Source organism: Penicillium chrysogenum (assembly GCF_028827035.1).
Source record: "Penicillium chrysogenum strain IBT 35668 chromosome Unknown utg000002l_segment0_segment0, whole genome shotgun sequence".
NCBI lineage: Eukaryota > Fungi > Ascomycota > Eurotiomycetes > Eurotiales > Aspergillaceae > Penicillium > Penicillium chrysogenum.
The window spans coordinates 4335537-4359644 of record NW_026622750.1 but is presented as its reverse complement, the minus strand read 5'-3'; the positions used below and the strand labels follow the sequence as shown (position 1 = coordinate 4359644).

The 24108-nt window shown below is 50.1% G+C and overlaps 14 protein-coding genes across 14 annotated transcripts; 5 read left to right on the top strand and 9 right to left on the bottom strand.

The window, feature by feature from the left end:
• Positions 1-864: 864 nt before the first annotated feature.
• N7489_004940 (NAD dependent epimerase/dehydratase) lies at positions 865-1221 on the bottom strand (the record flags this gene model as incomplete). Its single annotated transcript, XM_056710692.1, has 1 exon — positions 865-1221. One exon carries the CDS (start codon positions 1219-1221, stop codon positions 865-867), a length of 357 nt encoding a protein of 118 aa, XP_056569113.1.
• Positions 1222-1847: 626 nt separating this feature from the next.
• Positions 1848-2586, top strand: N7489_004939 (bZIP transcription factor; the record flags this gene model as incomplete). Its single annotated transcript, XM_056710691.1, has 2 exons — positions 1848-2321; positions 2395-2586. The coding sequence occupies 2 exons, from the start codon at positions 1848-1850 to the stop codon at positions 2584-2586; spliced, it is 666 nt and encodes a 221-aa protein (XP_056569112.1).
• N7489_004938 (uncharacterized protein) lies at positions 2587-2844 on the top strand (the record flags this gene model as incomplete). Its single annotated transcript, XM_056710690.1, has 2 exons — positions 2587-2604; positions 2629-2844. The coding sequence occupies 2 exons, from the start codon at positions 2587-2589 to the stop codon at positions 2842-2844; spliced, it is 234 nt and encodes a 77-aa protein (XP_056569111.1).
• A 49-nt stretch (positions 2845-2893) lies between these two features.
• Positions 2894-3442, bottom strand: N7489_004937 (uncharacterized protein; the record flags this gene model as incomplete). Its single annotated transcript, XM_056710689.1, has 1 exon — positions 2894-3442. One exon carries the CDS (start codon positions 3440-3442, stop codon positions 2894-2896), a length of 549 nt encoding a protein of 182 aa, XP_056569110.1.
• Positions 3443-6913: 3471 nt separating this feature from the next.
• Positions 6914-9175, bottom strand: N7489_004936 (uncharacterized protein; the record flags this gene model as incomplete). The annotated part of the gene is made up of 4 exons (XM_056710688.1): positions 6914-7659; positions 7764-8881; positions 8933-9048; positions 9092-9175. The coding sequence occupies 4 exons, from the start codon at positions 9173-9175 to the stop codon at positions 6914-6916; spliced, it is 2064 nt and encodes a 687-aa protein (XP_056569109.1).
• Positions 9176-9871: 696 nt separating this feature from the next.
• N7489_004935 (Protein alcS) lies at positions 9872-10847 on the bottom strand (the record flags this gene model as incomplete). The annotated part of the gene is made up of 4 exons (XM_056710687.1): positions 9872-10317; positions 10395-10495; positions 10563-10661; positions 10714-10847. 4 exons carry the CDS (start codon positions 10845-10847, stop codon positions 9872-9874), a joined length of 780 nt encoding a protein of 259 aa, XP_056569108.1.
• A 369-nt stretch (positions 10848-11216) lies between these two features.
• N7489_004934 (N-acyl homoserine lactonase family protein) lies at positions 11217-12210 on the bottom strand (the record flags this gene model as incomplete). Its single annotated transcript, XM_056710686.1, has 3 exons — positions 11217-11384; positions 11440-11519; positions 11574-12210. 3 exons carry the CDS (start codon positions 12208-12210, stop codon positions 11217-11219), a joined length of 885 nt encoding a protein of 294 aa, XP_056569107.1.
• Positions 12211-12934: 724 nt separating this feature from the next.
• On the top strand, positions 12935-14578 carry N7489_004933 (histidinol dehydrogenase family protein; the record flags this gene model as incomplete). Its single annotated transcript, XM_056710685.1, has 4 exons — positions 12935-12947; positions 13144-13489; positions 13547-14246; positions 14324-14578. 4 exons carry the CDS (start codon positions 12935-12937, stop codon positions 14576-14578), a joined length of 1314 nt encoding a protein of 437 aa, XP_056569106.1.
• A 620-nt stretch (positions 14579-15198) lies between these two features.
• Positions 15199-16164, bottom strand: N7489_004932 (3-hydroxyacyl-CoA dehydrogenase; the record flags this gene model as incomplete). The annotated part of the gene is made up of 1 exon (XM_056710684.1): positions 15199-16164. The coding sequence occupies one exon, from the start codon at positions 16162-16164 to the stop codon at positions 15199-15201; it is 966 nt and encodes a 321-aa protein (XP_056569105.1).
• A 397-nt stretch (positions 16165-16561) lies between these two features.
• Positions 16562-17556, top strand: N7489_004931 (SDR family NAD(P)-dependent oxidoreductase; the record flags this gene model as incomplete). The annotated part of the gene is made up of 4 exons (XM_056710683.1): positions 16562-17062; positions 17168-17275; positions 17339-17419; positions 17470-17556. The coding sequence occupies 4 exons, from the start codon at positions 16562-16564 to the stop codon at positions 17554-17556; spliced, it is 777 nt and encodes a 258-aa protein (XP_056569104.1).
• Positions 17557-18799: 1243 nt separating this feature from the next.
• N7489_004930 (uncharacterized protein) lies at positions 18800-19093 on the bottom strand (the record flags this gene model as incomplete). Its single annotated transcript, XM_056710682.1, has 1 exon — positions 18800-19093. The coding sequence occupies one exon, from the start codon at positions 19091-19093 to the stop codon at positions 18800-18802; it is 294 nt and encodes a 97-aa protein (XP_056569103.1).
• Positions 19094-19825: 732 nt separating this feature from the next.
• Positions 19826-20098, top strand: N7489_004929 (uncharacterized protein; the record flags this gene model as incomplete). The annotated part of the gene is made up of 1 exon (XM_056710681.1): positions 19826-20098. The coding sequence occupies one exon, from the start codon at positions 19826-19828 to the stop codon at positions 20096-20098; it is 273 nt and encodes a 90-aa protein (XP_056569102.1).
• A 69-nt stretch (positions 20099-20167) lies between these two features.
• N7489_004928 (reverse transcriptase) lies at positions 20168-22213 on the bottom strand (the record flags this gene model as incomplete). The annotated part of the gene is made up of 1 exon (XM_056710680.1): positions 20168-22213. The coding sequence occupies one exon, from the start codon at positions 22211-22213 to the stop codon at positions 20168-20170; it is 2046 nt and encodes a 681-aa protein (XP_056569101.1).
• An 83-nt stretch (positions 22214-22296) lies between these two features.
• N7489_004927 (exonuclease/endonuclease/phosphatase family protein) lies at positions 22297-24084 on the bottom strand (the record flags this gene model as incomplete). Its single annotated transcript, XM_056710679.1, has 1 exon — positions 22297-24084. The coding sequence occupies one exon, from the start codon at positions 24082-24084 to the stop codon at positions 22297-22299; it is 1788 nt and encodes a 595-aa protein (XP_056569100.1).
• Between the last annotated feature and the right edge of the window lie 24 nt (positions 24085-24108).

Below are 24108 nucleotides of genomic sequence, written 5' to 3'. Positions count from 1 at the left end.
CTAGGAGACTACAGAACTTGGCAAAAGCCGTAGGTGCCAACGGCTTGGTGAAACCATCTGTCGCCCGTTCCTCAGTCGGAACATATTGAAGCCCAACCTCGTCTGTATTCAGCACGGCTCGCTGATAGTGAAATTTCACGTCGAAGTGCTTCGTCCTTTTGTGGAAATCGGGATTGCGCGATAGCGCAATGGCGGACTGGTTGTCGACCATGATGTTGGTGACCGGGGATCGATACAGTTGCGTTTCGGCCAGAAAGGTGCGGAGCCACTGTAGATGCAGAATGGCATTATATTTTCCAATGTACTCGGCATGGGTCGTAGACGTGGCCACTTCCCCCTGTCTCTTGGACGACCGGGAAACCGGCGCACCCGCAAGTTGGAATACGTAGCCGGACGTCGAGTAAGCTCCGTCAGTGACGACGGACCCACCAAAGTCGGCATCTCTGTATCCAGTCAACTGACCACTGCGGTAAGTGATGCGTGGTATTGTGTGGCTTTGACATAGCGAAGCAATCGCTATAGGGCGACCTGGTAGTGCGATTGCGGCTGAGATGTGAAGCGACTCAACATGCCCAGTGCAAACGCGATATCCGGTCGCGTTCCGACCATTAGATACATTGATGATCCGATGGTGATGACGAATCGTGTTTTTGTTTCCTCGTCTGGAGGTTCTTTGTCTGGACGGCGGTTCAAGACTTGCTTGGTATTCCTCGGTGTATTCTTCGTCTGTTGCACTCGATGTATTTTCCTTCGCTTCCTCTCTTGGTATGTCATCGGATTCCAGTCCGCCTCAGTGTATATGTGACAGGGCCAATTTCCCTTGGACAAATCGACCATTTGAGGCCAAGGAAGTGATCACGCGCTTCACACCCGGTGCGTGCTTTTGAATGGAATTGAGGATGTTATTCGTGCCACTGATTGCCAGGCAAGTAAATCGCGCTCATTATCGTCCACCCGGAACTGGGCCGGACTCGCTGTGTGAATGATACTGTCGACGCCCTTTACGGCAACGTCGAAAGCATTGGGCTTGCCAATGTCTGAAACGATTGCGAAGATGAGTTTAACTTCGTACTTTGGAAAGGTGCGAAGGACCTTATCTGCCGTCTTCTCCGATCGAACGGTGCCTGGAACAGAGTAGCCAGCAGATAGGAAGGCATCCAGGACGTGTGTGGCGACAAAGCCAGAAGCTCCGGAGACGAGGACGATTTGATTGGGAAGCATTATGAAATTGCGCTGCGTACTGTGAATTGGGATTGAGATTTTGAAGAGGAAGTCAGTGTGTGGGAGGGAAAAAAAGAAGAAACTATACCTTCTATAAGATCTTCGACATTCATAATTCATAATTATTTTAGCCCTGAAGTGTGGTTATTTCATGGATTTCGTCACCGATCAGCATGTCTGACGTTTGATTTGGTAATCCAGCTCTTTTGGATAATTAACGTAATTTAGGTTAATGTAAGCAAGTGTCGATGGTGTTCATTGCCGGAGCGAGTAGCAAAATATTCAAAAACAAGGCAGCGGTTGAGGTCATCACTTCTTCCTTTCCCCGCTTAGATTTATAAACTTGTCTCCGACCATCCGTACTCCTCAAAGAGTCGTTAGTCTCTTCGGCGATTCAAAACATACCTGTTTTGGCTTCGTCGAATGTAAAAGGTGGAATGTACCTCCGCATGCAGAACATGACAGGAAAGTTCGTCGGAAATCAACTTTGTGTTTGGCAAAGTCTTACCTACATGAATTCCGATGTTGCAGCTTTACTTCCAGGTTGAGTAGGCTTCGACTGCGACATTCTACGCAACAATCCTCACATTTAATACTATTATCACCTTCAAATACCATTATTTGCCATGGACAATTACAACCAGCTTCACCAGGAGAGAATTCACCTTTCACCTTGTCAACAAGACCTGCTCCTAGGGGCTCTATCCGGCACACCATCCCAGAAGTCCAAAAATGGCCTCTCTCAGGCCAATTTCGAACAACATATTCTTCCTGGCCATGCCTCATCCCAGAATTTCACTTCCCCTCACTGGTGCAGTCTTGATAATATTCAACTTCATGAAAATACTTTCGGCTGTAGTGATGATGGAAGCTCTCTCTTGGATTACAAATCTGCGGCGGATTTCGAGCTCCCCGGCTCGGTCGATCTAACCGGCAATCTACCTGGCAGCACGCCGGATACGGATAATAACGAGCTCGACGAGAAGCAAAAATCAACGGATGGGACTGTCAAAATCCACAACAAAGAGGCGAAGAAGAAGCAGGGAGAAAGCAGAGCGAAGATACATGATAAGAAGCCATTGGATTCAGAATCGATTACGGTATTTACCCCCGCGCCCATTGAACTCACAGAAATAGGCATCAAGTCAAGGATGCTTGCTGACCACGGTGTAGAAGCGCAGAGCTCAAAACCGTGCCGCGCAAAGGGCTTTCCGGGAGCGCAAAGAGAAGCATTCGCAAGGTTTGGAAACTAGAGCGGAGGAATTGAAGAAGTCTCTTGACCTTACAACTCAAGAGAACAGTCTGCTGTGGGCTCAAATAAAGCGGCTGCAGGTGGAAATCCGCGAAACCCGCAAGCGCCTCTAAATGACGAGCAGCTTACATGTTTGTGATGAATGCGACCTATAGCACATTCATTCCAATTGGTCGTACAGGCTTCGTTATGGCGAGTTTTTGATTGATTTTCCCGGGTTCGCCGACCTGCATGGCGCCCGCATCCTTAGCAGCAGAAATACAGGTTATATCAAAAACAGAAACCCAAGGACAGTAACTGCTTCAGGAGTATCGCGAGGAGGCTTTTCTAGCCAACTTAGCTGCATTCCAAGGGATCTGTATAAATTGTAGGCCTCTTCGCTCGACAAATCAAAATTAAAAGAACCATTTCATAGCAGAGTTACTCCCGATGAGCTCTGACCTCCTCCACAATGTGCTCTAGGCTATTTACAGTTGCTGTTGGCTGTAAATCCGGAACCACGGCAGCTTTCCATCCAACACCAGCGCGATCAACCCGAATGGCATTCATGCCTATGCTGCGTGCCCCAACGATGTCAAACGGGTTGCTGCTGATTAGCCACAACTTTCTCATCTGACATGGCCCGTTAACCGTCTGCTCCGCTAAGTGGAGGTAGCTAGCCTGCGATAGTTTATACCATTTGACTTCATGCACAAAAATGATGTCTTCGAAAACATTCGCATGCGGCGAAAGGTCTTTAGAGCGGAACACCGAATTAGATATTATTGTCCTGGTCCCGTTGAAGAATACGAACTCTCTCAGGTTCAGGTCCGCTGCGAGCAGCCTTAGCATTGGATTCACGTCCGAGAAAGTTTTAAAACCGTCGTAGGCGTTTACCAAGCGATTGACGACGTTTTCATCAAGCTGTTCGCCGGTCCCTGCCGGAGCGTGGAGTAGGGAGTTGCGAATTCTCGAGCAAATTTTCCTCATATCCAACTGTCAACGTGCTGGTGGTGCATGGAAGGAGGACGGCAGTTTTGAGGAGATCTTTGGGATTTACGAAGGAACGATAATATCCGGAGGCCTATTCAAAGCAAAATAATATGATAATACTCATATAATATTTTTGGAGCAGCTATCAAGAAGAAGGATTGGTAGCCTAGAAGAGATAGTGAAATCTACTTCTGGTAGGTTCGGATCACAATGCGAGATTGTCGGTTACCAACGTCAGTTAGTATCAATATTATGCTCAAACGCAATATATCTGTATTTCTCGTTTCAAATGTTTTGCTGTCATAGTAATGCCACGGTAAAGTTTCGACGAGCTCTATTTGATTCCTAGCATTCAATGTGTCAAAAGTACACTTGCAAACTACCTTCTGTTAGGAGATATGTTCGCCAACGTTATTTTCCAACACTTAGTCCGTTGCCCACTTCCGTCGATCCTGAGTAATCACGGTGAAGTGAAATACCGGGTGGGTCAGCAGTTGACCCAACTGTTCACTGGCTTTTCAAAAGTGCGGTCGATCCTAGGCGAGGAAGCGTCGGTAGAAATGACAGGAGCCTCGGCGGACCTGTCATTTATAAACGACCCTCGAGCACAACTTCTGATCCAATCCATCTTGATGACCAATATGGACCATCCCACTTCGCCTTCCCCAATTGATCGGCCAGCCAAGAGACGGTGCCGAGTATCCCAAGCTCCAGAAGATGAACCCAAGTTGGAAAGCATCCACAGCAAGCCTCAAACGGCACAACCATCAAACCCAAGGTCGGTCATACCCCCCTCAGCAGGGAATGAAAAACCCACTAATACTGAATAGATTCCAGTGAGAACACGCGGTACCGTTACGGCGGAGTTCATGAAAGTAGTAAACCTCAATGACTCCCTCGCTACACAAGTCCTCAAATTTCTCGACTTGTACTTTTCCTATGGGAATGCTACGTCCTCAATTCGGCCAGAAAATACGACTCGAGGAGGAGCAGCGACAGCTTCAAGCGTCAAATGAGTGGCTAGCAAGCGATAGGGATATCTTTCTACAGCTCTGCAACGAACAAGCATCAGTATTTTGGGACCGCAAACGAGCTGTTCAGGCTCTTTGTAATGGTGTTGTTTCAATCTTGGAAGCGAGCGATCTTCAAGCCTACTCCGTCGATGACCCTGAGCCTTGATAATGTCTCATTGTGGTAGAGCGTTCATGGGCAGGAAGAATGGCATTTGGATTTTCCGCTATCTATTTGTGTTGTCCCTAAGGAGAGATAAGGCTTATACTGCTGGTGAACTTTCCTTGGGTTGGTGACGGGTGCCAACGGTGCACGCTGTTGGTACATCCAACGCATGCGATAACTTAGCATCTGGCTATAAATCCCGCCTAGTTGCCCTGATTTTGTGTAATAAGAGGGGAATAAAATCACCGCTCAGCATCCAGCTTTCCATCCCTCCCAACCCACGTTAAATCGCTACTTTATACACTTCTCTATTTTCCCTACAGCGTTCGACGGCCAGTCATATAACAGAAATGAACGGATTGAACGACAATGGTCTGTACCCGTTTCTTTGATGGCAGTTTGCGCTAATTCCAATAGACTACGATTTAGATATCGACCTTCACGCTATCTGGCATGAATCCTCTGGCATACCGATACCGCCTCCCTGTCTCGCTACTGATCCCAATGATCAGCGGCAGGTTCTTTTTAGCAAAGTCGGCCCTGCAGGGTATGAAACTCATGGATCTTCCTTGATCGAATACTTTTTCTACCCCAATCTCGACAGTCTGTCCGGCTTCAAGTGGACAGGTCCAGATCCTCCTCTGTCCATCTCTACTCATGCTAGCGACATTTTCCTCCATATGTCAGCGCTGCTTTTGCCTAAAGAGGTGCACTGGCTAGGATTTCGATTTGTGCAATTTGACCGGACATCTGGTGAAACTATAGGAGAGGACCTGTTCTTCCTGCCGCGGGTTGAAACGGCCCTGGGAATTTCAGTTGTATACGCAGGCAGCTGCTAGATACAATCAACTGGCATGCTGTCCATGCAACAGGCACTAGCTTCCGGCTGTCCCTTTGGCCTCGTATGGAGTCTCTACCATATTCGAGCTTCTCGACACGCTCTCAGCTACCTGCGCTGTCCCCGACGCTATCCCTGGATCCACGGTTTATTGTGCAAGATATATCGAGTATTTACGGGTGAGGTTGGTATGATTCAAGCGGGATTATTCGCAGGCACATTTCAGTATAGACCTTGATAATGAATCGAAGGTTATTTTAAGCCCTCTTACTATAAACTCGGGAAGATATAGCTGCTTTCAATGCGGTAATTCTCCCTGCACTGAGTCGCCGCTTGTAGTATTTCTATGTCGCCAAGATAGGACAGGGCAACCCGGAATAGGCAATTGCATACTCTTCTCTTGCAACGTCCGTCAGCCCTGTCAAATTGGGACTGGAGGGGTAGTTCCAGTCATCGAGTAGGCTAATCAGTCGTTCCCGAGATGATTCCAATGTCTGTTCGAAAAAGCGCAGTCGAGCTAGCTGCTTCTCGTGGTGAAGCTGAAGACCGTCCCTCTCTTTTCTCGGGTGCGTACCAGCATCCTTCAAATTTTGATTGCGCCGGTTCATCTTCTGGCCATCGATGTGCTTGGACACGCACGACTCCCATAGGCGTCGATAGGGTCCAACAAGTCAAGCTGCTGGAAAGGCAAACTTGGGATCGTCGCGTTCGAGGTCTGCTAGCACCTTCAAGATGGGTTGAAAGGGCACAGTCGCCAAATTATGTCTTGTTTCTGCTTCCTGTTCCGGAGGGGAAAGCTGTGATAGTCAGTAAAAGCATTTGAAGCCGAGTCATTTCACTCACCAGTGGAAGGCCATGATCGGATGTTTCCTGCGCATTGCCATCTCCAGGGATCGGGAATTCACTGGGTTGCTCGTCTCCTTCATTTTCCTGGTCTGGCACGCGACTTGGGGCATCCATTTTGTCCACAGGAGAACGTGAAGGGTCTGGGAAATACCACTCCATCAATATTTGGTGTCTCTTATAGACTATGCAGTCGCAGGTGGCTAAGTGCTGACCTTTACTATCACCACAGTAGTCAATCAACCTAGTCAGGTTTTAACTAGAAACTGGTTACTTTTTGGCGGGCTGTTGGCAATCAACTTGATCACAAGATAGTGATCAACGAGTCGGGAAATTTGATCAGGCCTCGCAATATTGAGGGTCACATATGAGCGCTTATTGAGGAGTATATTTCAATGAGACACCCTTTCCCACTTTCGTTGAAAGTCTGAAATCCGAAGACTAAGCCCGTGTAAACCCAAGCGGACGTATCCTAAGGGAGATTCCCAATCATCATGAACCATGAATACTTAAGTCGGGTGCAATTCTGTGACGGAAATGGACAGTATCTCTACTTCAGTTACCGAGTCAACAATTTTAATATCTTCAATTAGCACACAGCCGTCTTGGTATCACAATAAACCAAGTCCCAGCTGCTCTATCGAAGCATATGATAAAGACGGATCCCAAGGATCTCTTGACAGATTTCTGGGATCGCCTTGTAGAGATCCCTCAGCAGGCAGGTTGAAACCCCCATGGAAAGTGGGTGGAACGTCATTATACACCATCGCCGAAGCCGTTTCCCACACTCTATTATAGGAATCCAACTGTATATCGGATAACTCCATGTTCATCGGAATGTCAGACATATGTAAAGGCGATCGAGTCGAGTCTAGATCATTCCGATGCCGTTCTGTATGCTCATCATCCTCGTGTGGACCTTTCACATAGTTTGCTAGAAGCACCTGCAACCCTCGTCCAATCCAATGGACGAGGTGATAACCAGTGCACTTCGTATTGACGCAAAGCCTGATAACTGGTTTAATCGTATCAAAGACGAGCGTGGCATCAATGCTGATGTGGTTTTGATACCTCTTCGCAGCTTTTAATAAAAATGAGGATGCGAACGCAATCATGGTATGGTAGTAGTGAGGGATGTTGATGAAGCCATTCACGATGTCTGCGTCGTTTACTGTGAGCTCCAGGACGGACTTTGCTGAGTTTATGGCTACATAAGCCAGGTCTTTGAACTCGGCAGGCATTGGACCGGAACCGTGTCCTAGACCGCGGAAGGCATGGGAGGAAATGAGGAGCTTGGAAAAGTGGTGGTGGAGCATGATTGCTTTACTTGGGTAGGATCCGATGATCGGGTGGTATTCTATAAACCAAGGGTATTAGTGAGAATACCAGGTCTTCGGAATTGAGGGGGATTATAAAGACAAGACACTTGATAAGGCTGTGGGGGACTTCAGGGAAACGTACGGGATATATTCAACCAGTGAGTGACCCACTGGTCGATTTGTTGATTGAAAGCATCCAGCTGCGGCTTGAGCAGAGTCGGCACGCGCCGCTTGGGATCTTGGCCAAAGGTTTCCGAGACCGACCTCAAAATTTGCAGAAGGGCCATCTGGCTCAGGATACGCACATCTGTCGTGGAACTTTGACAGACTTCATGATATAGCGACCACTTTTTGATGCTTTCGTCATCCCGAATGATAGAGGGCCGTCCGTAAAGAATGGCCAGGTGCTGGTCACAGATATATAGCAGATACCACAGTCGCATACCGTCGAACAGCCTTCTCGCGTTTTGATCCTGGGCTATTGAAGATTGCCCGCCCCTTGATGATTCTATAGCCATCATAGGGGACCTGTGAAGCTCGAGTTCGACGGCACGGCGGATGGCAAGGCTCGAGATGGACCACGAGATATCACTTAACCAGAAGCAGGCGATGCAAAGGCCCCGAAGGTCTTCTAACGCGACGAAATGGGAAAAGGTAAAATCTGCGATGAGCTTGCGAAGTTCTGAATAGCAGATCTGGTACCACTTCTGACCACTGGGACTTTGCAACGCCGCCACCGTCAGGATAGCTGTGAGAAGGAGGGGCGACGTATTTCTGATATCTGTCAAGCTTCTATAATGACTCGCTAACCCGTAGAGGTAATGATCCGTCCGCTGGAGGTAATAATCCACTAAAATTGTTGCATCGTGTGTACTAATCATCTGGCGCGATATTAGATCATTTGGTTCATTGTCGCTCGGTGCCGTGTCCTCTGCGGATGTAAGAAATCCCTGCAAGCGTAGACTGCGAAGGTGGGTAATGTGATATAGTGATTGAATGGGAGGTTGCGTAGCGATATTTTCGTCTCGGCTGGGGGCTTCGGCATGCTTGTCGAGAAGTTCGGTACCGACATCAGTCGAGCTGAACGATTGTCCGGTTATTTGATCTCCATCCTGGGCGTCCGATCTCATGCCCGAAGACAACTCAGAGAGCAAATGCGTCGAATGTAATGGTGGTAGACTTTGAAGATCACTCGCAGCCCGAACTTCATTTACGGCATTATGAATGGCCTTCAGATCGCTTAGCAGGGAGTCAAGCAGCCTGTTCAATGATTAGCGACCCCGAATCTGACCCAGATGGAAGTAAGCGGACCGATTGTCAGAGGATGACAGAGGATAGGCCGGATCCCTCTTGAATAAGCAGGGGATGTTCCGGGTCTGGCAACGTTGGCAGGGAGGCTTTTTCGGGCTGGACAGAACGCATCGCACCTATGCGTGTTAGTTAGGTACGCGTCTTCGCAAGGAATGGTACCTTGTGTTTCTGACACTGTAGGCAGGCCGTTGCGCGCCGTGAGTAGCCCGCTGCCGCTGGGAGACTCGACTGTGTGTGCTCCATTGTCTACACCAGTGTACTTGGTATGATTGCTTCGATGGCCTCAGTGCTCGAATCATGTGACTGTTCCTCCCCGGAATCCGGCATGCTTGGCATTCTGTGCTGGGCGGGCCAGGCGGTGGGACAGGGCAATAGGTCGGCTAAATCTCTTTCTGGCCGAGCTTGATGTCATCACTTCTAATGCCAAGGCCCTCCAAGATGTGTTCGGGTCTGACTCGGAAACGCGCCGAATTTCGCCGATATTCAGCACGATCGCCCCCTCCCCCAATATTAGGCCCAAGCCTCTTACAACCGTGATTGGCAGGAGACCCCAAAAGAACGGGCCATTCATATGTCAATAATGACATCTCTCAACAGAATCCAAAACAGTGAGAAATAGCCGGACTGGTTTCCGTCCGCCGAAATTCCATGTACTGTACTCAGTATCGCAGAATGACGCGCTGACTGGGCATTCTGAAAGATAAATGAGTTGTCAAGACTCTACAAATGTCTTGTATACAATATTTGAAAAAGAAGCGACGAATACCAGCTATGATCGTATATCCTATTCCCTCTAAATCTCGATAACCACGCACTAGAAAAGCCAGGTACCTTTGTGCGTATATAACATCGTGCAAAATCCCATTGAGTCGCATCCGAATACAACTCGGCCCCATTAACTGCAAACTTGATCACTCCCCGCCATGCCAATCGAGAAAATCAAGCATCTGAATATTTTCTTCGAGGCCAACGCCGACTGAGGTCCCCGACTGGCAACGCGAGAGGGAAGTCCGCTGCTTCGAACATGACGCTTATAAAAATATACCATCCAATCACGCTGCCGACAAAGCTCATTGCCCCAGCAGCTATTTGCAAATTCCGTCCAAGAATCTGATCGCCTTCTGCCTGATACCAGAAGGACATTGGCAGCAAAACAAAGGTTATGACGAAGAAAAACTGCATCACTACCAGAGCCAGGTTTGCGCGCATAGAGCAGAACATGAAGATTGTGCACATCACCGCCATGAATATCATCCAGGTCGCAAAAGAAGCATCGTAGGTTGCAGTATCTGTGATTTTGACTCCGGGCGCCGAAGTGGTTTCGTAATTCGCAAGCACACCAAACCATGGCACCATGGTGGCAGCGTAGGTCACCCAGAAGCAGCCTAGAGAAAACGGTGTTAGTGAACAGAGTACGAGCAGCTAAAGGAACAAAACTGTGAGGACATGAAAACAAACATACCAAAGGTTGCAAAGACGACCGACGAGACAGTGTTGCCCACAATCCAGTCTGTGACTGCCGCGACCATCATAAGGGTCCCACCGAAGGAGAAATAGGCCCCCCTGGAAGACATTTGAAAGGATCAGTACGCAAGATTCTGGCGAGTGAGGATCCGTCGAGCATATTTACGTATGGGCAGCAGCATTGCCAGTCGAGCCCCCTGAGAAGCCCCATCCCATCAGATCAATGGTCACGGGAGTATTGCACATCAAGAAACCTGTAAGACCCCTGCGAGACCCTGGTTAGTCAATCCCCAAACATGCCAGGCTGGATGCAATACAGTGCTGCAGGATTTCCAAACTTGCGTCTGGTTCTGTTGGGCTCCACGGGGTTCATGTCGGCCTGCTGGCTGGGGTGAACCCTTTCCACGAAGGTGGAAGAACCCCTGGGGACTGTTTCTTCTTGAGATCCCATTGTGTGCATAACAGAAGCAGGTCAACTTAGATTGTTGAGTGGTCTTTGCCAAGTCTGAGAGAAAACAGGAGGCGGGAAACCCGGGGGAAGAGAAGGGTTTAAATAGGCCCGCCGGGCATGACCCAAGAACTAATCGCTGGAAGTAGGAATGGGCACCAAACCTTATTGCTGATCTGAGTTGCTACCGATCATTGGTCATGACTGGCTATCCATGTAGACTTTGATTGCATTAATATTCTTCGCTCTTCTACCGGATTGGGGACTCCGTGTCCCTTGTGGTGTCATGGTAATTATACGTGTATACGAGGGGTTGACTTGAGCTTGAACAGTGTCTCTTCTCGCCTTGGGCTTAAAGCCTTTACTACTATATCATGTCCAGCATTTACCCTCACCTTTGAGCATATTGAAAATCCCTTCATCGTGCCCTGGAATAATTCGTGCCTTGGCAGTAGCTTCCAGGCGCTTCAGACGCTGGGTACTCCGGAACCACGACGGATGGTCACGAGCCAGCCATCCCTGCGGGATACCGTCTCTCCACTGAACATGAATTAGCACTTCTTGTTATCTCCGGGTGAATCGGAATTTCGCTCACATTTTCAATGACATGGCAGTGGTCGCTGATAAATACAAAAGTGCCCGTATTTCGCAGATTGACTTGCATTCCAATGAGACCTGTCCATACGGTCAGAGGCTGTCGTAAGAAAAGACGGAGGAAATAAGACGCACCTTCAGTATGACCCGGGAGATGATGAAGGGTAATTCCTTGACAGAAATCGATGGTTCGGTCATCAAAGGTTTTCCAATTCAAGTTGAACTGGAGATAGTTGGGACGATAGACACCGTCGTCCGCACCAGTAGCCACTGACCAGAACGCACTCCGTAGCTCCACGTCATGAACCCAGATTTCAACCTCCGGGCGGTTAAAAAACAGATCAAGGCCGCCGGAGTGATCGGCGTGAAGGTGTCCGATGATGACTTTCTTCACGTCTTCAATCCGATTCCCCGTCTGTGCGATAGCCACTTCAAGCCGGTGCTCTGGTCTATACTCAATGCGAGGAAAAACGTCATTGACCACCGGGCCACTGTGGACCGGATAGTCATCCCCCGATCCCGTTTCCCAGAGGACGAGTCCTTCATGGGGGTGTTCGATGAGGATGCCATACATTGGTAGTTTGCGACGAGCATTTACAAAGGATTCGCCTTCCTTGCTTTTCGGGCATCCATTGCCACCGCGTGTCACATAGCCCTCGTCACAATCTAACCATCCCAGTTCCAGTAGATGGATTTTAGTGCCTTCAGGGGCGACATTGAGGATGTGGCTTGGAACTGCACCGGAGGCGAGGGCAGTCTGCATGGCGTCCATGTTTTGTGTCTGGGGGTGTTGCGGCTTGGATATAGATTGCGGCTGGGTTCGGTACTGTCATGCAACCTTGGAAACTTCCGGGATAGAGATGAGAATATATACGGAGAAATGGTTCCCCAGGATTCATAACCATACCCCGTTCCAGGAGCACCCCGCAATCGGTGGAGTAAGATGGCTAAGCGAATGTTGGGGGGCCGGGGTGGGGGGTTTGGGCGGAGGGGTGTGGTGAGCATGTAGAGTTTGTAGCAATTGCGCGGCTTATGATGCAACCGTGGCCAAAATCGGGGCATAATTACACCTGGGCAAACATGAAATACAATATCCAAGTAAACCAGCTATTGCGATGAAGTATGCTCAGGCATCTCAGTGATTTCTAGTATTCTTATCTTGAATCTTCTGTAAGGAATTATAAAACCTACGAGGCTGGGAAAGTCCCTCTTGAGTAAATGTACATCCGAAGGTACCACGGGATATTACACCTTTTCTGCAACCAGCCTCGGGTGAAAGGACGGAAAGGCAACGGAAGGGGTGGCGGGGGAAGCAGACAAGAAAAGCGCAATTTACCGCATATGGCTCTTCTGTTGCTGTCGATCTCCGTGTATTCGGACTCGGCTCGGAGTCCGACTCCGAGAAGTTCCAGGTGAAGGTTCGGAGTGGGGCCAGGTCGACTCCACGTTATGGGGTGCAGCGCGCTTTGTGAACTTCGCACTGCACATCATCCGCTATGGCTCGGCATGGTTCGCCGAGCGGGGAAACCTGAGGCAATCAGCGGCGGAGATGCGCCGTTGTAGGGGATTCCGACGTCAACTTCACAAAGAACACACTGGCTCCACTCATCTACTCTGGTATTTAACTTAAGACAATACTTACGCTGAAACTCCGTCAAACATCCTCCTAATTAGTCATACCGCAATCATGACCGTGACTCTCAAGAAGCCCAATACTACAACGAACGGGGCTTCGCCCCTCCAGCACCCGACGTGCCCAGCATCGTTCGCGGTGTGGTTGACGACATCCGCCAGAACGGGGATATGGCTGTGCGTTCATACTCCGAGAAATTCGACCAATGGAGCCCCCAAAGCTACAAGCTCTCCCAAAAGGAAATCGAGGAGATTATTAGCAAGGTGCCCAAGCAGATCATTGATGATATCGAGGCTGTCCAACGTAATGTCCGCACCTTCGCTCTTGAGCAGCGCAAATCCATTACGGACTTCGAGTATGAGCTTCGTCCCGGTGTCTACCTGGGTCAGAAGAACATTCCAATCAATGCAGTCGGAGCGTATGTTTTCTACACCTCCAACGTCTAAATAGACGAGGCTAATACCTTCGTATTTAGTTACATCCCGGGTGGTCGTTACCCTCTCCTTGCCTCGGCACACATGACAATTGTCACTGCAAGGGCAGCCGGTGTCAAGCGCGTCATTGCCTGTACACCCCCCATCCAAGGCGAGATCCCTCCTTCCACAGTTGCTGCTATTCATATGGCCGGCGCCGACGACATCTATATCCTTGGTGGCGTCCAGGCTGTGGCAGCGATGGCCATCGGTACAGAGACAATCGGCAAGGTCGACTTCATTGCAGGACCCGGCAACTCGTTTGTCGCGGAAGCTAAACGCCAGCTGTTTGGCGAGATCGGCATCGACCTTCCTGCTGGTCCTACAGAAGTTTTGATCGTGGCTGATCAGAAGGCCGATCCTACTGTAGTTGCTACCGATCTTCTTTCTCAGGCCGAGCATGGGCCCGATACCCCGGCGATGTTGATTACCAACTCACGGCCGTTGGCTGAGAAGACTATGTCAGAGGTCGATAGACTCTTGAAGATACTGCCTACTGCTGCTCTGGCGTCTGTGTCCTGGAACCGCTTCGGTGAAGTTCACGTTGTCGAGAATCTGGATGAGGCTTATCAGCTCGCCGACACCTATGCAAGCGAACATGTGCAGATTCTGACTGAACAGCCTCGGGAAGCTTTGGTGAAGATGAGCAACTATGGCGCTATTTTCCTTGGAGAGAAGACCTGTGTCTCGTACGGTGACAAGGTGAGTTCATTCATACACTTGAAGTTTCAGCATCACTCTGGGATGGACGCTTTGAATGGTGGTTAACGCTTCTGTAGTGTATCGGTACAAATCACGTCCTGCCTACCAAGGGAGCTGCCCGGTTTACCGGTGGTCTCTGGGTTGGTAAATACCTCAAGACCGTAACATACCAAGAGGTGACCTCAGAGCAAGAGAGCGGTGAATTGGGTCGTCTGTGTGGCCGTGCAGCTCGTGCAGAGGGATTCGAGGGCCATGCTCGCTCGGGTGATATCCGGGCCCATACCTATCTCAGGGACTCTTTTGACTGGCTCAACGCGTCCGCCAAGATCTAATATGATCTTAGAAACCAAATCTGAAATCTTGAAAGAGCTATTTCCAAGCATGCTCCCGCCATTCACGTAGTAGGTCTCACTTCCATTGGCATTGATGCCAACAAGCTCCAAGCATTCCATGCAATGCTGGCACGGATGGATTCACATGCCTCTGAGAAATAGACGAGAATACACAAGTAGTCTCTGTACGTTTTGCTATTTTCGTAAAGAAAATTGGAACAGATCAGAAGTTACTATACCCAAACGCCGTCGGCTTTCCGAGAAGAAAAGGTTTTAGTCTGTTGAGTTGGCACTAGGCTCTGCCCCGTGATTAGTGAACAGTCTCCATTAGTAGATAGGACACATTTTCATGGCTCTCGCACCTCCCCGTATTTAGTCAACGTCGTTGGTCCGTGGTAATGATTGGAGCAAAGCAAATAGTGGACAATACTTGGTTTGCTAGGTACAGAGTCGCGTAGAACAAGTACTGTAATGATAAAGTAGATACTTGATTGTAAAAACCAATGTTCTTCTAGGTTTGAGTTACGACCATGGCCCCAGGGATACTGTATTCGGTGGTGTCCATCACTATTATCATACGAAGCTGGATATAGAGATCTTTGATACAAAATGTCCGTCTCTCACTGGGTTTTTTGCGTTTTCAGGACACTGCGAAGTTGCGTATCCCGCATAGTGAATTGAGCTTGGTCAGGCACCCCATAGACATCTTCCGTCTGCTTGATGATTTTTTCCTCCCAACTCGAGGCATCCTCGCCTGTACCGAGCTTGAAATCCTCATAGCTGTCCCAAACGTTTTGAATCGTGCTACCGAGGTTGCTCAAAAAGCCCCGAATACCTGCTGCCCCGCCACCCAGATGATACGCCTTAAACGGGCCTTGCACGGCAAATCGAGGGCCAAGACTGGTCTCCATGATGGCATCGAGATCTTCAACGGACACAATATCTTCTTTGACCAAAAAGGCAGCTTCTTTGAACAGAATATACGCCAACCGGTTACCGACGAAGCCAGGCAATTCCTTCTTGATGACGACGGGGCGGTGTCTTGAGTTGAGCTGCTGAAAATAGGAGGTTGCAAAGGACACCTCCTCGGGGGCTGTCGTGGTAGAAGGTACAACCTCGATGAGCGGCATGATGTGAGGTGGATTGAAAGGGTGAACAACAAGTAGCCGCGACTGGTCTTGCATTGATTGATTCTGCGAGGATGCGGGGAGACCGGAGGTTGAAGACCAGAGATGAGCCTTTTCCGGCGCATGTTGCTCTATGGTTTGCCAGATGTTGCGCTTGAATTCGAGCTTCTCGGGCCCTTGCTCTTGGATGACATCGGCATTTGCACAGGCCTCTTGGAGCGATCGACAGATCACGAAACGTCCTTGGGCTTGCAGATCTGCCAGTTTAGGGGCGCCCGGGCTCGGATCAAGGTAGTCGGGTAGAGATGATTCTGCAAACAGTTGTAGGTCAGGTCGCGGATCGAAGACCTTGACGGTGCCGGTGCCATAGCGGAGGTGGAGTGCGGCGAAGGAAATGCCAATGGTGCCGAGGCCTATCAAAGCAACATTGTACTTGGGAGATGATGATGTAGACGCCATAGTGTATAATTTTTAAGCAAAACGTTCGACAGATGGATTGCGGTCGTGGTGCATGCGACCATTGATATGCTTCGGCGACCGTCGGACAACTCTCCGAATTCCTAATCCGTCATTACCCCACACTCCCCACACTCAGCGGGCCATCGGGGTATTCTCCGACATTCGCCGCACGCGGCGACTGTGGGACTAATGGTTAATTTGGACCGGGGGATCATATTGACATTCGGTGGCCAGGCCACCACCAGTAATTAGTTACATAAAGCCTAGTCTAACGAGTAGTGAAGTTTCTCTTCTTCAACTGTCAGCTTTCATCGGATTCCATTTCCATCTTTCTAGTAGCTAGCGCCTAGGACAGGATAGCACGTCTCTTCATCATTCGGGATTCCTGGTTGAAGAAATGGCTTCTCCCATGAAAGTTGCGCTTATCACAGCGTCCTCCGCAGGCCTCGGAGCGGCCATTGCGAAAGCCCTAGCCCCCGAGATGCGTGTTATTATCAACTATTGTTCCAGTCCCGACCGTGCTGCCTTTGTCCAGCAGGAAATGGTTGCCATCGCGGGAACCGATAAGTACGAAGATGACAAGGGCAGTCACCCTCGTTTCGCTTCAATCCGGGCAGATCTGGGCCGTCGAAGCGATATCGTGAGGCTGGTTGCAGAGACAATTGACACAATGGGCCGACTGGACGTTGTCATATCCAGCGGTGGGTGGACTCGGATACTAAAGTTCGATGATCTGGATCAGAATCTTGATGAAGAGGATTGGGACCGCTGTTATAATATCAATGTCAAGAGTCATCTGTTTCTTTTAGATGCGGCCCGGAAACATCTTGATGCGACTGAGGGCTCGTTCGTCACGGTTGCCAGCGTTGCTGGATTCAAACCAAGCGGGAGCTCGATAGTATGTTATATCTGTCCCCCTATTGCGTGCAGAAACATACACACTTCGACTGAAGCCTTCTGCTATACTCTATACCTCGATACTGATCCCTGAGACCATCTACAGTCGTATGCCGTCACAAAGGCAGCTCAGATCCATATGATGAAGTGTCTAGCTCGTGCAGTTGGGCCGAAGATCAGGGTGAATTCTGTGTCGCCTGGTATTTTGCTCACGGTAAGATATCCAGTTCTTCTTCCGCTATCCTGCGAGTATAACTCGGAGCTCAATATGTCTCAGGATTGGGGGCGGCAGTTCTCAAAAGAACATCTACAAGCCGCTAAAGATGCTACGCTACTCAAGAGATTCGCCGCTGTTGAGGTATCAAGCCCTTGATTCTCAGCAAGTGATTTATGCTGATGAAACACAAGAATGTTGCACAGGCCGTCAAGATGCTGGCTTCGAACGATTCGCTGACGGGGCACAATTTGGTTATTGATGCGGGATTTTCTGCCTGAGTACTTTTCTCTACGGCTTCATTTGGCTATGTTTAAGTTTTGAGAAGACAACGTGTTAACGTATTCGGTAAGAGAGCTGCGCACCTAAGCGAGCTACGCACACAACCACTTTTTTGCCTCTAGACGCGTCCTCCTATCTTTAATCATCCGCTGTCACGGGGCAGACCCCGTATTGCTCCCGTATTGCTTCGCGGCTTTGCCGCTCCTGTTTCGCCTTCGTCACGCGCCACCCGCACCCCTTGATATTCAGTGTATCTTTGCTAGTCTCTCCTTCTCTCTTTAAGCTTCTTATACACAGTTTGTGGCCTAGTCAAATTGAATCCCCTTTGGCTCTAGCCTTTTACAGCGTCTAAGTAAATGCGATATATTCTACACTTATATCTCAACAACGATGGTCTATAGACATTTTTCCTTATAGTCTGACAGAAATCAGGTGTATGGCGAACGTATTGGTAAATTCACGATGGTAAAATTATCTAACTAACTAAGAACAACAATGGTCTGTTTTTGACAATCTGGTCGGACACAATTAGTAAGCAAAATGCATAGTCTAAAATCACATGATTCAATGGTATTGGAATCGGTAATCCATCTGTATTCCGACATAGTCTAATGCATTATATGATAACTAGCCATTTCAGGGAGTTCAGAGAACGCTTATAGTTTAGTGATTGGGATAGATATTTCTGCTCATAGTAACGTAATTTTCGATACATAACAATGCAGCTTTTAGATCTCTTTGAAGCTGATATATAGTGTTGACAAATCTATCAACAGCTATCTACAAGCAGAGTGAAAGCGTGGTTATTAAGATATAAGGGTAGAATTTATCGCTGCTTCAAGCTGGCTCACTCATTTACCGATTACGTTACAATACCCCTTGGAATAATCTCTCTTGGATGCATTGGCCGATCGCCCAATATCTGCCCAACCCCAACCCACTCTTATGATCGATAGTATTTGCTTCAGTGTGGCAAATGCCGTTGAGAAATCAGGCGTGAATGACAAAGGTTACCGAATAGTCCACCAACGACTTATGTCCTTGCTCTTTCGCGCCCTGCATCCATCTGTCAGCCCATCCCTTGTATATAAAATGAGACTGTAAAACTTTCGAATAAACACAAATGAGGCAAGATAGACATACAGCATGCGAGGGTGAACTGACTTCGTTATCCCGGGAAATCTGAAATTGGTTTGTTAGAAGTTGGAAGTCATGACAGCACACGATAGTGGAAGTGTCTGCTTACTGCTTGGTCGAATATGCGCGACTGCGCAGCCCGGACGACGCATCATCGACTGTCACTGATTCTTGACTATGTTTGGTTGAATCCCCGCTGCGGCTCCTGCTCCGATGTTGATTTTCTCTGCCAGCTGGTACTCCATCAGGTTTCATCTGGATTGAGGCAGTGGATTCAGGTTGGCGTTCATTCCCAGTCCGATTGCGAAGATTTCGTTCTTCCAACATTTTCACAAGTTGGGCAGTATATTTGCGAGGCTGATGCTCAGAACTTCGATGATCCGGATACGGCAAGTCCATGGTTCTTGGGAATTTGAGGCAGTTTGGAAGGGAAACAGAATTTGTCATGAGTGGATGAACTACCACAGAAGAACGAAGACTTATTTATACTTCAAGCGCGTTGAGAATTTGTTTACAAAACGTTGCTAAGCCATGGAAACGCTGTCTTTGTGCCACTTTTTGCTCAACCAGTGCGGAAAGCGTTTCATCACAGAAGGCGTAGAAATTCGACGTATGTGCCTCCAGTGGGACCAAGGTGTTACTTCTTGGCGAAACAGGCCAACCACGGGTAGAATCGACCGTGGCTGTCGGCCACAAAGTCCAGAACATTATTTCGGCGTTCGTTGAGGCACTTCTACTCTCGTCAACTAGACGATGACCCATCACCAGGATGATCTGGTATAGAGGGAAAACGCGTTGAGCGATTTAATTGCAAATTGAACGATATGTAGGAACCACATTTTTGCGAGATTACTCTTTACTCAACAAATGATGAAAGTGGTTCACCTCACTCAACGCAGAAGCCCGACATAAATGATTCCGCGAGCACACTCGAGGCTTGACTCTGTAGACCACAAAGTCTCTAAACACCCCTTCAACGTCGTTCAAATCGCTTCAACACCTATCAACGAGAGTGATTCTAGTAAGTAAGTAAGTAAGTAAGTAAATTTCATTCGCGGATCTGTCAGGCGGTGAAGCCCGATTTGCCGGCAGGGCACTACGTGATAGCCGGGACAACTATATCACATGACGATGGCTGTTTACTACGTTGTTTCCGACAATCCCCTCCGACGCCCCTTTGTTACGCATTTCACCTACCTGAGTCATGGCAACCCAGAATTCACCAGGGCTGCTCAGGCTTGGCAGAGCCATGAACAGTCCAGCGGCGTACAGAAGGCGTACTCTCTCCAAGGAAACAGGGCAAACTTGCCATCCCCGTCTTCAGTTGATCGCTTTCATCCCTGCGGGACCGAGGCCCGTACTATCCAGCAACTCGCACGGCAAGCCGTGAAGGTGATCCAGTGACGCAGGGGGTAGTCACTGTAGTTCTGGGGACCCGAAATGGGGCAAGCGAGAGGATCTATAATCCCAGGGTCACGAGTCTACTTTGTTAGTGACTCGGTAGGTGGTCGACAGGCTCCTAAATTGGCCGAGGAGCTTAGTTTGCATCAGAAAGTTGACTGCTTTGACTGCTAATGTTGGCTTTGAGAGCCATTCTTTCCACGGGTCGCGGCCCCCTCGGTCAAGACCAAGAATTCGGTGACGGAGTTCTGTGAAATGGGGGCAAGAGAAGAGGATGTGCTGTGTGTTCATGGTGCCTTGATCACATGTGCAACGCGATGGGTTGCGTAGTGGGTTATTTTCCAGGGCCTGTTCCCTCCACTGCGGCAGGGCAGCGAGGTAAGCGGGGAGACCAATCTTACCAGTCTGCATCTGCACCAGCACTGAGCTGGCTGCGCGTCTCAGGGACTCATGTATCGCGAAGATCGCTTTCGTCGGTTCAGGGAAAAGTGCGCGGAGGTGAGCACCACTGTTGTTTGACGCCCACTCCTCCTTCCACCGCTCCGCAGCGAGTTCGCGGAGCTTAGTGCGGCAGCCGGGAAGGAGGATGACCGCTTCGGCGGGCCCATATGTGCTTGCTGCGAGCTTCGCTAGGATGTCCGCACGCTCGTTTCCATGCACTCCCATGTGACCAGGGATCCAGTGGATTCGGACGCGCCAGGCCGCTAGTCGTAAGTTCTCTATCTGGATGGCGATGTTGCGGAGAATCTGCTGTCCGGAGCTGCGTCGCGGGTGAGCACATGCTTGGATGGCGGCCTGGTTGTCCGTGAAAATGGTCATTGTGCGGGCGGGAGCTCTCGAAGTAGCGACAAGCTCCCTCACCAGGTCATCTTTGATCTGACTGAGCGCGAGTAGGATACCCTTGAGTTCAGCCGCGTAGACCGTATCCTGGTCGTTAAGCCTGGCGGTTGCGTTCCCTCTGGATGTGACTGCTGAGGCACCAACGCCTCCGTTCTCTGTTTTGCTCCCATCCGTGTAGGCGACTGCCGAGTTCGGTCCGTAGAGAGGCGTCGCGCGGAGAATTAGATCATGTTCTTTGATGGCGGTGTCCTTATCTAGGGCTATCCGGGTCTCTGGCGGTTGCCACCACGGGGGAACCGCGAACGGCCGGATCAGCTCCAATCTGTTGACCTCAATCCCTTTGAACTTGAGATGTGTCTCCAGTCGTTTGAGTGGCGATATCAGTCCGTATCGTCGTCCTTCGTCGCTTCGTCTAGCGAGTGTGGACCTAAGAGGTGATGCATGTATGCGAAGACAGGCCTCTTCCGCGAGACGTTGTATGGCGATTGTTGCCGGTGGGACGAAGAGACATACCTCTAGGGCTGGTCCAGCTGTCGTCCTGAAAGCGCCTGCGATACACTGGAGAACGTGTCGTTGCATCGACCGAAAGGCGCTATTGGCTCGATCCTCGAAAGATTTAGAACCGTATGCTCCTTGTGTATACCACGCGGAGCAGGCGAATGATATCTGAGGGAGTAGGACTGCCGTCCACATGCGGCGGAGGTGTAGGATCGAGACGCCCCACGTCATCCCCGCGATTGATCGTAGCGCGGCAATCAATTGTGCGGCCTTCTTGCGGCACTGCGCGATTTGGCTTTCTCCCGTGAGGTGTTCATCTAGCATGACGCCCAGGTATTTTAGCGACAAGGCGGGCCGGACTTCAACGCCTTGAAGGGTGATGCTCTCGCCCGATGGCGGTCGATCTACTCTTCGAGCTCCCCAGCCTTTCTTCCACATGTGTATCAGTCCATACTTGGCGGGTGCGAAGCGTGATGCGTGGCGACTGGCCCAGTCATCTGCGACTTGGTGCAGTTTCTCCAGGAGCTGGCAGTTGTCTAGCGCGGATTTACTCCATACCAGGATACAGATATCATCGATGTACCCGGTGACAAGAGCTTGTCCGGCTGCGGCGTCATGAAGCTCGTCGATGAGGTCTGCATTGTAGAAGAGGTAGAGGATCGGTGATAGCGGTGAGCCCTGTGGAATACCTGTGGCCACCGGGTGTGTGCCCATCGAGCCTTCCTGTAGAACCAGCGTTGTTGAGCGGTCTCTCAGGAAGCTGAGGATCCACCGGACCATTTGCTCCGGTATCCTCCGTTTCCTTAGGCAGTGGGCCAGTCTCTCGTGCGCCACATGATCGAACGCGCCGGTCACGTCAAGAGTCAGTAGCGTAGCGACGTGGGCGTCCTGCCTCCATGACTCGTATATCCGCTCAAGGAGAAGGTGTAGGGCATGGTCGCATGACCTTCCGACTCTCCCCCGATGTGAGTATCCGGTAGGAGTGTGTGGGCCTCGACTAGGTAGCTCAGTCGGGTAGCGAGCACTGACTCGAGCGCTTTCCCCAGCGTGCTCAGTAGAGTGATCGGTCTGTAGGCCTTTGGTATGGTATAATCCGGTTTCCCAGGCTTTCTGAGGATGACAGTAGTGGACTCGCGGAAGCGATTAGGGCAATACCCTAGCCGCAAACATTCGTTGAACAGATGTGTCAGAAACGTGAGGAGGCTTGGTATCTCGATGGCCTTCTTCAGTGCGGCATTCGGGATCCCGTCTGGCCCCGGGGCCTTGTACGATGCAGATCTCTGTATAGCGTGCATGACTTCGTCGGAGGTGATTAGTGGCGCATTGACTGCAACAGGGTAGTCGTACCCCTCAAGGTCTGATAAGTCCGCAGTGGGTGCAGGAGGGAAAAGGACCTCGCGGAGGATGTCCGCCTTCTCTTCTGCCGTCACGTACTCCCTGTCCCTTTCACGTAATGTCGGAGTGTGGGTCGCCCGCGGGGTAGTATTCCTGGCCCATCTCGATAGCTTCCAGAAGTCGTCGATTGATTTGGTCGCTGCTTCCACCCGTTCCTTATGTGCTTCATTGGCAACCTTCGCGCTCTGGCGGCCAAGTTCGTGGCGTAGCTGTCGGAACAGCTCCTGGTCTTCGTCAATTCCGGTCTCGTTTGCCCATCTTCGCGCCCGTTTAACTTGGCGTCTTAGATTTTCTAACTTCTTCGTGTATGTAGGAAAGGAGTACGGACCGACACTTCTTGTCGGGATCGTGTTGTGGGCGGCGTCCGCTATTGCGGAGATCAGTTCTTCGACTGCCTGGTCAACGTCGTCGGTGTTGCGGAGGGGACGATGGGACCACGTTTTGGATCTGAGTACTTTCAACCACTCATCCCAATCGGCCTCCCTCCAGTTCGCGGTCGTCCGGGAGGGCGCTTCGGGGCATTGGATGTCGAATTCGGTCAAGACTGGCACATGGTCGGCTGCATATAGCCACTGCCTTTGGGTGGTGCACCGTGTATATCGCTCGGCTAGGGATCTCGACGCCCATGTCAGGTCCAATGTGGTCTCAACATGGTTACCATACACCAGGCCCTCGTATGTAACCGCGCCTCTTTGCGTCAGCAGTTGCATGTCTCTATCGCCCATGATGCTGATTAGGTCCTCAGCATCTTCATCCTCCTGTTGTGATTGCGTCGTTTGCGACCAGAGCGGATGGTGCAGGTTAAAGTCCCCTACCACCACATGCTGGCCCGCACCGCTATTCCTTAGCAATCTTCTGACTACCTGGAGCGTGACTTTGGCGGTCGCCGCTCGTAGTTCCTGCCGATTTTCGTCACCCTCGTCTCGGACCTTGCTCTCCACATATACGTTGTGTACGTGTATCGCCCCACGATCAGTCCTGACTGTGAGTGTGCTTGCGTCTCTTGTGTGGTACCGGATCGACCATGATTTCGGGTCGATTCTTTTGTTGACATAGAAACAAACTCTCGGTTTCGCCGCGTCTGCCTCAGATTTTCCTCCGTGGGCTTGTTCCGTCGGACGGAGAAGGACGTGGAAGCGTCCTCCCAACGCCTGGGAGTACGTCGTCATGGGGTCAGTGTGGTTATACACCTCTGGCTCCTGGATCGCCAAAATCTCCATCTCCTGCACTCTTTCTTCGCCGAAGAGGTGCATCATGACCTTGTTTCTCGACTTCCATGT